At 35.1% G+C, this 12,614-nt stretch overlaps 1 protein-coding gene across 3 annotated transcripts in view; it reads left to right on the top strand.

Annotated features, from left to right (window-relative positions):
- Positions 1–12,614, top strand: part of tai (taiman) — a 107,814-nt gene that overhangs the window by 38,821 nt on the left and 56,379 nt on the right. For all 3 annotated transcript variants that reach the window (XM_070208956.1, XM_070208955.1, XM_070208957.1), the window contains exon 2: positions 5–193. In XM_070208956.1, coding sequence (XP_070065057.1) covers positions 165–193 — 29 coding nt within the window. In that variant the 5' untranslated portion in view covers positions 5–164. The remainder of the gene's footprint in view (positions 1–4; positions 194–12,614) is intronic.

The following is a 12,614-nucleotide window of genomic DNA, read 5'->3' as shown; positions in this document are numbered from 1 at the left end:
GCAGTGTTTCATTTACGTTTCGTAGCGCGTTTTTATGTGTAGCCCCCCACAGTTAGACATCAAATCAACGACAAGCACAACATTAACAACAACAACAACAACAGCAGCAAAAACAACAACGGGCACATCTAACGCTGCAGCTAACAGATGAGCCCCAACAACAGATGTCAATTGCTGCAGCCGAAAATGCAGGGTAAGTGCACAAAACAAAACGTACAAACAAAAAAAAAAAAGGGGGGGGAGAAATGAAAATAAACTTGAGCACAAAGAACTTGAGATAAAACAAGCCAAAAGTGGCATTAAGATGAATGAATGACTAGTCGGAGTCTTATATGTCAGCTTCAGGAAGCTTCGGGGCTCATTCAGCATTTACTAAGATTTCTGCCTGGACTAGCACATCAAATGCCAGTAACAGCACAAGAGAACAAAAACACATAAAAAGCACATAAAAATATTTGTTAAAACGTTCGGAGAGTAGCATTAAGGAGAATGAGTCATTTTGAGTAGTTTATTTTAAAAGAATGAGTAGTAGTGAGTATTATATGTTAAAGAGATTAAATTGAAAAAATGAGTTGTTTTTAAAATTTCATTTAATTTTTAGCGCACTCAACACTTTATTTAAAATACTCAAAGTAGTTTATCTAAAATAATGAATAGTTTTGAGTATTGTATTTGCATATTTTCATGAAACTGAGTATTTATTAGTGGAACAATTGAGGAATTATATAGAGTAATCACAAGTTTCTCAATTATGCTCAATATTGATCTATTTAATGAGTTAATTAAGCAAATTCTTAACTATTCTTTTCCCAATTTGTATTGATAATTTGAATATTAGCCAAAAAATGCACATCCATCTAAATTTTTGGTTGTTTAACAATGCTCTAGCAAACTCGTCGAAATTCCTAAAGCAATGGAAAAATACAAGACATCACATGTTATAAGACACGCAATCTCAGAATTAGGTAGCTGCTGTTGCTGTATCTGTAAGTTACCTGGTCTAGACTTGAGCAAAAAAAAAAAAAAACGTATCTAACTGTATTTGGAGACGAGCAAGAAAATATACAGAAGATGATATATGGGCTCATGTGCGAGTCATTAGAAGCTCATTGAATATTGCGACATCACGCCCCGAAATCGGCAATCATTAATTGCACGTTCTGGCAGTCGACGACGTTGTCATGTGTATCTCACAGATACAAATGTAGCGACAAACTAACAAAACACTCAAGATACAAATGTATCTTCAACTTAACTGGCGGCGGCGGCGGCAGGTCACGCAAAGTCTACGACACCTTGCCACCAAATTTAGCTATAAAATTCGAGAGAGAGAGTGGGAAAATAGAGAGCGAGACGGATTGAGATTCTCTGCATTGTCTGCGGCTCAATCTTGTTCTCAAATATTTTTGCGCATATTTTGGCCTTTGATTTATAGCTTTCAATTTGGTTTTTTTTTTTTTTTTTTGGTTTTTTTGTGGCATATTTTTTCGCCGACATCGTTTCGGCGTTTCTATTGCCGCTCATAATTTCTCAAGTTTGTTTTGGTATTTCGTTTCATATGTTTTCTTTTTTTCTCAGCTTTTGATTGAAATTGATTTTATGACTTTTTTATATTAGTTAAACTGAACGCCGCGTGGAAATTTGTGGCGATTTTTATTATTTTACTTGCACCAAATGCGCGTCTCCTTATATATTATTTTTTTGTGACCATTTCGGGCTTACGGCCAGCGTGGGAGTTGTTCCTTAAGCTTTATAGAATGTGATCATGCGATAGAATATATATTTGGAATAACTGCTGTTATAAAACTGCAGCCGAATTTATTGAAGGAGCTTAGCTTATTCTTGACATATGTTATTTGTTGTAGGGAGCATTTTGTTAAATCATAAACTTGATGTCTTATGTTACGTTGGGCTTACATGCCTGACACAATTTTATGAAAGTTTATTTTAAATCTGAATAAGATGGATCAAAAAGTGAATTACAGGAGAATTGTGCCTGGATTTTATGTTTGAACATTATGCGTTATAATAAAATAAGATATTGACTAGTTTTAGTTATTTAATTTGCCTGTAAATAGATTTATAAATAGTTGAGACTATTTCGGATAACTCAGCCAGTCTTGAAGATAGTCTGCCTGGGCAATTGTTTTATATTTTAGGCACATATAAACAGGTTGCTTGGGCAACAATTTAGATAAAACGAAATATATAGTTATGTAAATATAAGACCTGAGTTCAACACAATTTACACTGTGCACACACACACACACACACACACACAGATAAAAATGTGTGTGTATATAAAATCCATTCGAATTTTATGCCACTTTCCCAGTGCAGGCAACAGCATTTAATGACTAAATCAACGCAACGTCTGTTGAACATTTTCACTGCATAATTTTCACTTTTCTTTGATGCGGCAACAGAAAACGAAAGTGAAATAAACCAAAGACGCAAAATTGCGGCTCAACGAAAGCGAAATAAATAAATATATGCAAAAAAATGAGAGGGCTAGAGTATCAGAGTGGGACAGACATTTCAGATAGAGTTACGAGTGCAAACGGTTTTTGGGTTTTTGGGCCTACAAACGCAGAGCCCAAGCACAGTGAAGCCTCTCTCGGCCACGCTGATGAGTTTGGCCTACTTTCACTTTCGTTTGGTTTCGTTTTCGTTACCATTTTATTTTTTCTCCGTTTTTTTTTTTTTTCTAACGCGTTAGGCTGTTTTTTGGGCCTGGCTCCGGCCCCAGCCTAGCCGGTTTTTCCAACCACACAGACCCACTGACAATGAAATAAAGTTGTTTCATATTTCATGGCAAGTTGAAAAACTCAAAACCGAAACTGAAACTATTTCAGCGGCAATGGCAGAGTCAGAGGCAGAGGCAGCAATAGATATGCAACAAACAGCGTCTAAAAAAAGTTGGCATAGAAAAATGCCTGTAAATTACTCATCAACCGTAGACAAACCAAAGGCTTTGTGCGGGCCTAGAAAACAAGTAGAAAAATAAAAACCTAGTTTTGTTTCGTTTTTTTGTTGTTGTTTATCAATGGCCAACAACAAGTCGTGGCTTTGTGTTTGCGCCCACGTAATAACAGGCAACAGGCACATATTTATTTATTTACTTATTTTTTTTTTCAATTTTATTTAGTACCTCATATAAATCTATTAATTTTTGAATGTTTTGCTCGCCTTGCGCTCCCACTTTCACTTTTGTCAATCGCAATTAGTGTGGCTAACAACAACAAAAACAACGACAATATGAATAAAGTTTCTCATTTTAATTGCGCTCGTCTTGAAATGAGCCTACAACAAAAGCAAAAAGCAATTTAATTGCTATTGCTGCGTTTTGTTGTCAAATCAAGCAACAAGCGACAACAACAACTGTGCAAACAGTGTTAAAACTTTTAATTGTTTGTGCATTGCCTTTAAACGAAAAGTTCGACGAGTTACTTGGCTTTTGGGCTTTCAGATACATTTGTATCTGAACGTGTCGCAACAGATTTGCGGCTTACATGCGTCTGCCTAATTGCTGCTTGGATAATCCTGCCGAAAGTTTTGATAAATGTTGCCTTGACAAAGTAAGATGTGTATATTTATAAGGTTTATAATCAATTTTAATTAAATAATAATAAACTGTTGGCAGTAGAGCAATAAAATACAAACATTTGCCTAGGATTAAAAGTAGATGTGCATAAAAAAGGCATTTTATTTATTAAATAAATGTTATATTATTAGAAACTTAGTAAGCTGCTGAACGAATCAGAAAATCAAATTAAGTGAGAAATATTCCAAAAAAAAATAGTATTATTAAGTACATATGGGCAAATGTTACTGCTAAAAGACTTGACACCTCACAATTCTCCATTTAAATTAATTTTCAATCAATTATTTCTATGTGCTTATCGATCGAAAAGTAGGCTCAAAGTTGGCAAAGCTCAGCATATACGAGCTTCACTATTCCCACATATTTGCAAGGGTATAAAATGTATGGCATGCTGAAGATATTCCTTCTTTCTCGTTTCAAATAGTTTTATTAATGTCTTTAAATTATATGTAGGCTGTTAAAGTAACAGACAATGTGCAATTCCCAAGCAGCTTTCACAAATTGGACACATTTTACAAAAAAAAAGAAGGCTTTTATGTTTGTATTTTCATCTAAGCACATATCTTGTTCTTTTTGCCTACAGCCCAATTCGGTTAAAACTGTTTCCCATAGTGAAAAGCATTTGATTGTCCACACTCACGCTTCACTTCAATTTGCTCAACGCTTTGGGCCAGCTTAATTTTTAAATCAGTTACAAATTTTATCTTCAAGCATTTTAGATACTTGGGCACGACCAAGCAAGAAACAAAAGTTACAACAAAAAAAAAATCATCTATAATTTTGCTAGCCAAGTGCCTGAAAACACACATTTTCCATTTGGCAACAACTACGTTGAAAATTTCATATAATTTCTAAAGCAACAACAACAACCGGAGAAACAACAAACAACGCCCACACAGGCTTAACAACGCCCAACAACAAAACGAAATCAGTTTTCTAGAAAGAGAAATAACAAAAAACAAGAAACAGAAAAATAAAAATTATAAGCCGCTTACATAAGAATCAATGAATGCGGCAATGCCTATGAATATGGCTTGTTATTTGTTTGATTTTCTTTTTTTTTATTGTTTTATATTTGTTGCTCGCTTATTGCTCAAGTTGGACTTAAAGTGCGCCCTAATTGGCGCGTTGGGGCGTGGCAAAGTAGATTTCGCCCACAAGTAATTTATTTTTCTTACATTTTCGCTGTAATAAATGTAGCTGTATCTATCTATCTATGTATCTGTATCTGTAGCTTCATTTTGGGCGTCTTCTGCTGCTCTTTTTTTTTGGACTGCGAAAAAAACTTTGATGAAAATTCCAATGTCCCGTCGCGCTGACGCCCAAAAACACACACACACACACACACACACACACACACACAATCGCGCGCGAGCTGAGCATGGAAAACTTTTTTTTATGAGCATGCTTTGTTATAAGCCCTGACCCCGCCCCCGCCGCCGCCCCCTAGCCACAGCTAATGCAGAAGCGCTGTACTTTGTGAAAGAAAAAAAAAGTAGAGAAAATAATAAAATTATTGCATTTTATTTTTATCCTTATCAGACGCATTTCTCTAGAAGACTTTGGCTGACTATTAAGTCGTTGGGGTTAGCTACGCTTGGTCACCCCACCATAATTTATATGCAGACAGCGCAATTGCAGTTTTGCGTTTCGTTCGGTTTTTCTTCATTCAGAAAAATCATTTTTATTTCTGTTATTACATACTTCATGCATTCGTTCATTCTTTCTCTAGACAGCGCTGTATGCATTGCGAATTGCTTTTAATATTTGATAGTTTCTTTGCTTCGACTTCAAGCGGAGTCTTAAGCGTGGTTAAAGTAACAAACTCTCAGCTTAAAAGGGTTTCTAAATCGTTCAGGTCATGTGCCACACTTTATGCACTTTGCAACACTTTACTTTGACAATCAGCTTTTGTCTGCGTGTGACTGATCAAAGAGAATCAACGTATAATTCATAGCAGTCAGCTTGACACCTTATTTTCTTTCGTTTTATAAGAGTTTGAAGTTTAAAATTGTTCTAATTATTATAAATTATATCACAATTTCAATTGTTAAGCGTCCAATTAAAGAAGCTGATAACACTTCACTCCTAACTTGTCTTTACTTTTGTAATAGACCAAAAATCCTGGGAAAAACTAGTCAAACTTTTGCATCTATATTCGCCGTAGCAGGCAGCTTTTTGTGTGGCTGCACGTCGGCCTAGACGCCCACACCGAATGCTAAGTACGTGCCACAGACTTAATCGTGCCTACAACTTTGGCCCAACACATGCCTCGAGGTGTCAATCACCCACAACAACAACAACAACAACAACAACAACAGCAATAAATGAACGAACCTGCGCATGTTGTTTATCACAAACAACATTTGATATATGATCCAACTCAGTCATTATGCTTATTATATATATATATATTATTTTTGTCTTGGCAAAAGTCGAAATTGGATTGGCGTCTTGAGCATATTGGAAGCTCTGTTGAGTATTCTCGATGTCAAAATATTAATTACATTTTACTTACCTCAGCATATTTGTTTCTCTAGTACCCTGTGCTCGATAAAAAGGGTATATTACAGTTGACAAAACGTATAATCGAAGTGTTTCGATAAAATCAAAAGAAAATTCGTTATAGAAGCTAGAGATAGGCTGTTTACCAAATACATTTCAAGTTAAGCAAAATAATTTTGTATAGCTTCTCCCTTTGTAGATTTATGGCTGAATAGATATGCAACTAGCTTTCTGAATGGCTTTTAAATATAATCTATATACACATACTATATTATAACTACGAGGTATTTTTTTGACTCGTATTTTGGTATTTTTGTTATTGACCAATCACCCAATTTTGTAATGTGAACCCGGCCAGCCGATGTACCCGCAGACACAGACCAGACGCGACCCCAAGAGAAGAGGCATTCTAATTACCCACAGGCAAATCTGGCAACCTGACCACAGCGAGGCACACTTTTGGGCTACTTAGATGACGGATGGATGGGCGTTTAAAGAGTCTTTTATATGGGCCCAACATTTGCTGGGCTTCTCACATTTATTAGGGCAGTGCGAATAAGTCATTAACTATTAGCAATTGGCCTATTTATACGCGAGGCATTTTTAGCATTCATAATGCATATTCATGCACGTATTTGCTGTTCGTTATACACAGTTTGTCTTTTATGCAATTTGCATTATTAACTATAATTGCCTTTGGTGCAATTATCAAATATTTATGTGGACCGTCGACCGGTCAACACTCTCTCTCTGTTGACAGAGTTGCTTCAGAGCTCTTGAGTGGAGCAAAATTGTTAGAATGGCCTGAACACCTGGTTCAAATATAAACTGGCAGACCTATTATTTAAATGCAGCTTTGAGACTGCAGTGGGGGCTGTTATTTTACCTTCCGTTTTGCTAAAATTAGCTTCTCCTTGCAAGCATGTTAAATCTACAATGAACATAACACATATTGGTAAAGTGAAATTTATCAGATATATAAATGTCTAGTTTATCAGCATGTTAAAGTACATGTTAAATTTACAACGTACTTGTGAAAGTAAGCCCAACGCTGTTAAATGTTGGATTTAGTATATTAGAACATTATCAAAATTAATCAAAAATAGTTTATCTGTGGTTTAAAGTGCATGTTAAGCTTACAATGAACAAGGTAGAACATGCTGCTAATGCTTTGAAATATAAAAATATTATTAAAGCATACAATTTATAGATATTTTCCCATATTTGTTAGTATTTGCGCATACTTAGTCTCGAAATTGGCGCTGATTTTTGAGAGTGAGAGCAAAGTATCTCAATTGAATAGGCCTTTCACAACGCTTTCAATGAAATCTAGAGTCTTTAAGCTGTCTCTGCTTCTACGCTGAGAATCTTTGGGGAACTACTTGGCAGTGCTTGCCCTTCTCCATAGTTTTTATTAATAAAGGTTCTGTTAACATTCTCCGCCACGCTGCCCAACTTCAAGGTCTTTTGCAGCTCTTTTGCTTTTCGATGCGCGCACTCTTTCCATTCATACATTACAGACTCAAAAGTTGTTTAATTACCCATCAACTACTCTGGGGCTTGGCTGTGAGACTTCGTGTACTCAACGCTGCCTGTTGCCTACCTCAATAACAAGACTTCACCTTCAACGCAAATTTTTGCAAATCAAGTTTAAAACCAAAATAAAAAAACCAGATACGAAAAACTTGGCTATTTTTTGTTCGGTTTTTTTTCTTCGCTCATTTTTTTTGTTTTCTGTTTTTGGTAGATTTTTTTGGTTTTAATTTTCGTAGCTGCTATTTTGCTTCTTTACGCCGCATAGTTTTTGCAACGTTTGATGTCTATAAATGTTGGTTAAGGTTGGTTTAACTTTGAAATCAAGTTTAGTTTTGGCTTAGTCGCAGCTATTAAGTTAGACGTACATTTATAGTGAATAGTCGGTCGGGTTGCTTGGCTAGTCGCTTTTTTTCAGGGTGGGCTGCATTAGCCACAGCCACTTGTAATTTAATGCCTTTGTCTTTATGCCTTTGTATCTGCGAGTACGCTGTTGAATCGCTTTCAGTTTTCCTCTTGTGTTTTATGACCAAGTTGCCTTGGTTTTTTTTTTTTTCGCTGGCTTTTTCTCATTTTCAGTATCATTGCTGGGCATTAGACACGGTCTGATTATTTGATAAATTCATAGATATGTGACGGTATTAAAATAATGGCAAATTATGTTTAACTGCAATAAGCTAGGCCTGCATTCTTTTATTTTCTTTATACAATTTACAATGGTCTGTTTACTGTTAGGGCTCGTATAATCTCGATTCCCATATGTCACGCTGCGCTAAAAACAATTTAAAATTGTCTAAAATTAGTTATTATTCATTTTCGATGTGTTATTATTCATTGTCTGTCAGTTATGTTGCGGTAGTGTTATCTGAGGATCTGTATATGGTTTTGTGATATGGGCTGGAATATTTGTAATATGCATGTTTTGGTTTAATATGCGTAACCTATTTATTTTTATTGCTGTTTGTTTTATCGGAAAGAACGCATAAGGTATAGGTATATATTCTCTCCATTTACCAGATAAATTCTTTAGGAGAAGCCAAAGATTTTTAGTTATATTTTGTAAGCTGAAAAAGAAAGCAACCAGATATAATTTCTAATTCTTGGCATTTAAACGCTTATCAACAAATTTCATTCAACTAAACCTAAGCCATTTTCAACTTGTTTGCTGGCCAAAAAGTATTCAACGCTTAAAGCCCATTCAAATAACGTCTCGGACTCGTTTTAGCTGCCAGCGACTGCCACTAAAAGTGTGGATAGAATGTCTGTAATATCATTCGTAGAATTTCAGTGCACTGCAAACATAATCAATGGCCTGCGGGTTGGCGGGCATTGTGCAAACTTTGTCTTAATGCCATATTACTCATTTATTGCCTTGCAGTTTGAAACAATGAAACCGTGTAGAGACGAGAACGGGAACGGGGACAGGGAGAGGTAGCGGGATGTGAAGAGGATTCAGCATGCGTATATAATTTTACTGCTTCATTTCGGTGTATGTAATAACACCAAAGGCAAATATGCCTTTTTGCCAGCCAACCGACCAGGCAACAATAAAAAATATAAAAAAAAAAATAAAAAAATCATATAAAGCAACAAAAAAGAAGAAAAATAATAATAATTTTCGCCTTGGGGTAGGTCATGCTCGTTCTGCTGCCTGCTGTTTGTATGCTGCACATTCTTTACAGAACTCGAGTTCGCTTGCTTTTGTCTGGGTCTACATGCGTAATAAAAGCTAAGAAATATCTGGCACAATGATACATGCCAGTCGCAAGCAAGTATATACAGTATCTATATGTATCTATATATATATTTGTATATATGTATATATGTATATAGTTTTGTATATGTAAAGAGCGTGTCTGGTCCATCAACTCATCTGTCGCTTCGTTTCATGTCTCATCAGTCGCCATCTCCAGACTTTTCGGTATGCATCAGCTTCAGCTTCAGTTTGAGTTCCTATCCAGATAGGATGTTTTCGTAACGGCCAGTGCACATTTCATATTCGTTTATAATATAAAGGGGGAAAAAAAAGAGCGTCTGGCTATGTTAATACAAGAAGCTTGATTTTTATTATATGCATATTTAACTTTCACCTATTTAATTGGCTTTTGCATTCGATATTATTGTGAATTTGTTGCCTCAATTATGCAAAGCGTTTTACTCACAATTAGTAAACAGGCCATCAATTAAATTAACAACTGCAACAATGACTTTTTATTGCTGCATAAATTATTATTAAATTTGCCGTCGCTTTAAATACGGACAGCCAACTGCTTCGTCTCTGCCCCTTCAAGGCGCCTGTCTCCGGCAAATGTCAGCTACATGCATATTTCAAACTTCATTTTTGTGGCTGTTGATAATGTTTCAAACTGTCATCATAAAATAGCAAAACAATGCTTAACTATTGCCAATTCTCGTGCTGCACATTTGTAATGTTATTTTTATTTTTCCCATAGTAGAGATTTTCCAATACATGCATATGCCTCAGCTGGTTGCACAACAACAACTGGCAGTTTTTATAATTTTAAGAAATTCCATATTTATCACAAATTTCCCAATTACGGACAAGTCTAACATTTATTTTTATGTGAATTTCCCCTTCTTGACTGCGATTATCACGTTTCATATTATTTTAAAAAAAGTGGCAAAAAAAAATCAGAAAATTATACGCAAATTTTTCATTTACGTACAAATAAGACATTTTTTCTAAGTGTATAGTTTGACATAAAAATCATATAAAAAAATAAGTAAATTTCCTCTAAATTTCCCATTTACAAATGAGTCAGCATTTTTTTGTGTAAGGAAGTTCTTAGGTTCCGAATTTACATTTTGGCAAAGTTTTGTGAATTCAATTTTTTGTTTGAAATAAGCAAAAAGAAAATATCTGTGAATTTCCCTCCAAATAAAACATTTTTTCTAGGTGCATTTCCATTATTCATTGTGATTTTCATGCTTGGCAAGATTTTGTAAATTGCATTTATATTTCTTTTAATTCACAAAATCTGCCCAAAATTTCCCTTATTTGCTCATCGATACTATTTCTTAAAATATTTCCAAATATTTTATTTTCAAATTTTCTCAATTAAGGAACAAATTTGCCTTGTAAAGATCTCTTAATACTTAAAAAAAAAAAAACTCAGAACTATTGCAACTGCGTGATTAACTCGACCTTTCTGAACAAAACCGCGAGTCGTCGATCGATCGATGGTCAATGGCATCGAAACTAAACCAAGCGATCGCAACTCACATTATTCACAATATATTTTGAGGTCTTTCAAATCGTTTGGTAATTAAAAGTACGGCACAAAAAGTTTGTAAATTGATTGAGCGCATTTTTAATTAAAAATTAAAAAAAAAAAACTTAGCTTGAAACCTTAACGTAAATAAATAACAATTGTTAATTGTGGAAGTTTTTTGTTATAGTTATGATATTTTTTTGTGCAACTTTTTGTTTAATTGTCTATTATTTTTGTTTTTGCTGCCATTTATGTTAATTGCTGCAATTTCCGCACAGAAGTCTTTAAAAAAAAAATAAAATGTTAACCGTGTCTTTTGTTAACAAGTTCGTTTATGCTTTTGCTTTTAATATGGCGTCTATTTAGGAGCTGTGCCTCATTAAAACTGCATTAAACCAGGCGGGTTATTTATTGGCCTTTAACATGTCATCAACCAAGCGGCAGGTTTGTGGCTTATGCAGTTTTCAGTGCTTTGTGGCCGCGATACCCTGTAATTTATATGACATTTGCTTGCAATGGGGCTAAATGAAAAGAGCTGTAGAGGAAACATGATTTAGACAGCGGTTAGAGTCAGGAAAATGTCTTCAGTGTTGTAAAAGTCTATTAAAAAATATCTATTAATAGTCGTACTTAAATCTTTCATCAATTGTGACATAGACATATAGTCCAATATAATAGTTAAAGTTCTTTTAAATATCAACATCTTGACAAAATTAGCGCTAGGAGCATTGAAAGACATGAATAATAGATTGGAAGATCTAACCAAATGCAATTTACCAAAATCTTTACATATTTGATATTCGATCTTTTTAAATCTCTAAACTCTGTAAATAGATATATGTCTTATTAATACCCTTTCCAAACAAAATAAAGGGAAAAGCTTTTGTATTTCGTTAAAAGCAAATGTAATTAATAATTAAAATTTGCTGCAGCGTATCTTCTAGTCAAGCAGCCGCCACTTGTTTTACTTTTTGGGGCGTGGCAAGCATTGCCAAATTGCTGTCGCTTCCTCTACTTCACATTATTATTATTATTATTATTATTAAACAGCATGTGGTCTCCGTTACAGTGGCATTCTGCTGCAGTCCAGCTGCCCAAGTTCTATACATTTGTGTGTTTCTGCGTAATGCCGCACACACAACACCACCCAGGGCCACGCCCTCTTTCCACACACTCTGCTACCATTTTCATTTTCAATTTTCCTCGCTGCATACGAAGCTATTGCACTGTTGCAGCTGTTTTGTGTCTTTCAGTTTGTGCGAAAATTTAATGAAAATGCTGCGCTGTTCCGCTGACTCGTTGTCCGTCCGTCCTGCCGTCCGTCTATCTGTTTGCCTTCAGCGTTTTTCTTTGGGGCGTGGGCGTTGCTTGTTTTTATTGCAATTAAACATGCAATTTGGGGCCAGCCATAAAGCATAGGTGCAGTCCTGCTTATGTGTGTAATTGGTAGATGGTATATATGGCTGTAGATACATATAGACATATGTATCTGTGAGATACTCACTTGCGAAATTACATAGTTAACAAGTGTGAGTCAGATATTTTACTTTCTTTGTTTGCATGCTCTTGTATTTCTTGCTGCAACAGAGCTTGAGAATATGTGTAACAAATTGAAAGGCAACATGGCATATTCTTTAGCAAAAGTTGGTAATTTATTAGGGAAAATAAAACACTTCCTATGGTTTCTTAAAGCGAACTTTCAGATATTTAAACTTTAGCTTTAAACAATATTATATATT

Source organism: Drosophila virilis, chromosome 4 (assembly GCF_030788295.1).
Source record: "Drosophila virilis strain 15010-1051.87 chromosome 4, Dvir_AGI_RSII-ME, whole genome shotgun sequence".
In the NCBI taxonomy this organism is placed as follows: domain Eukaryota; kingdom Metazoa; phylum Arthropoda; class Insecta; order Diptera; family Drosophilidae; genus Drosophila; species Drosophila virilis.
Note: the sequence above shows the minus strand (reverse complement) of the source record. Positions and strands in the feature narration are given on the sequence as shown.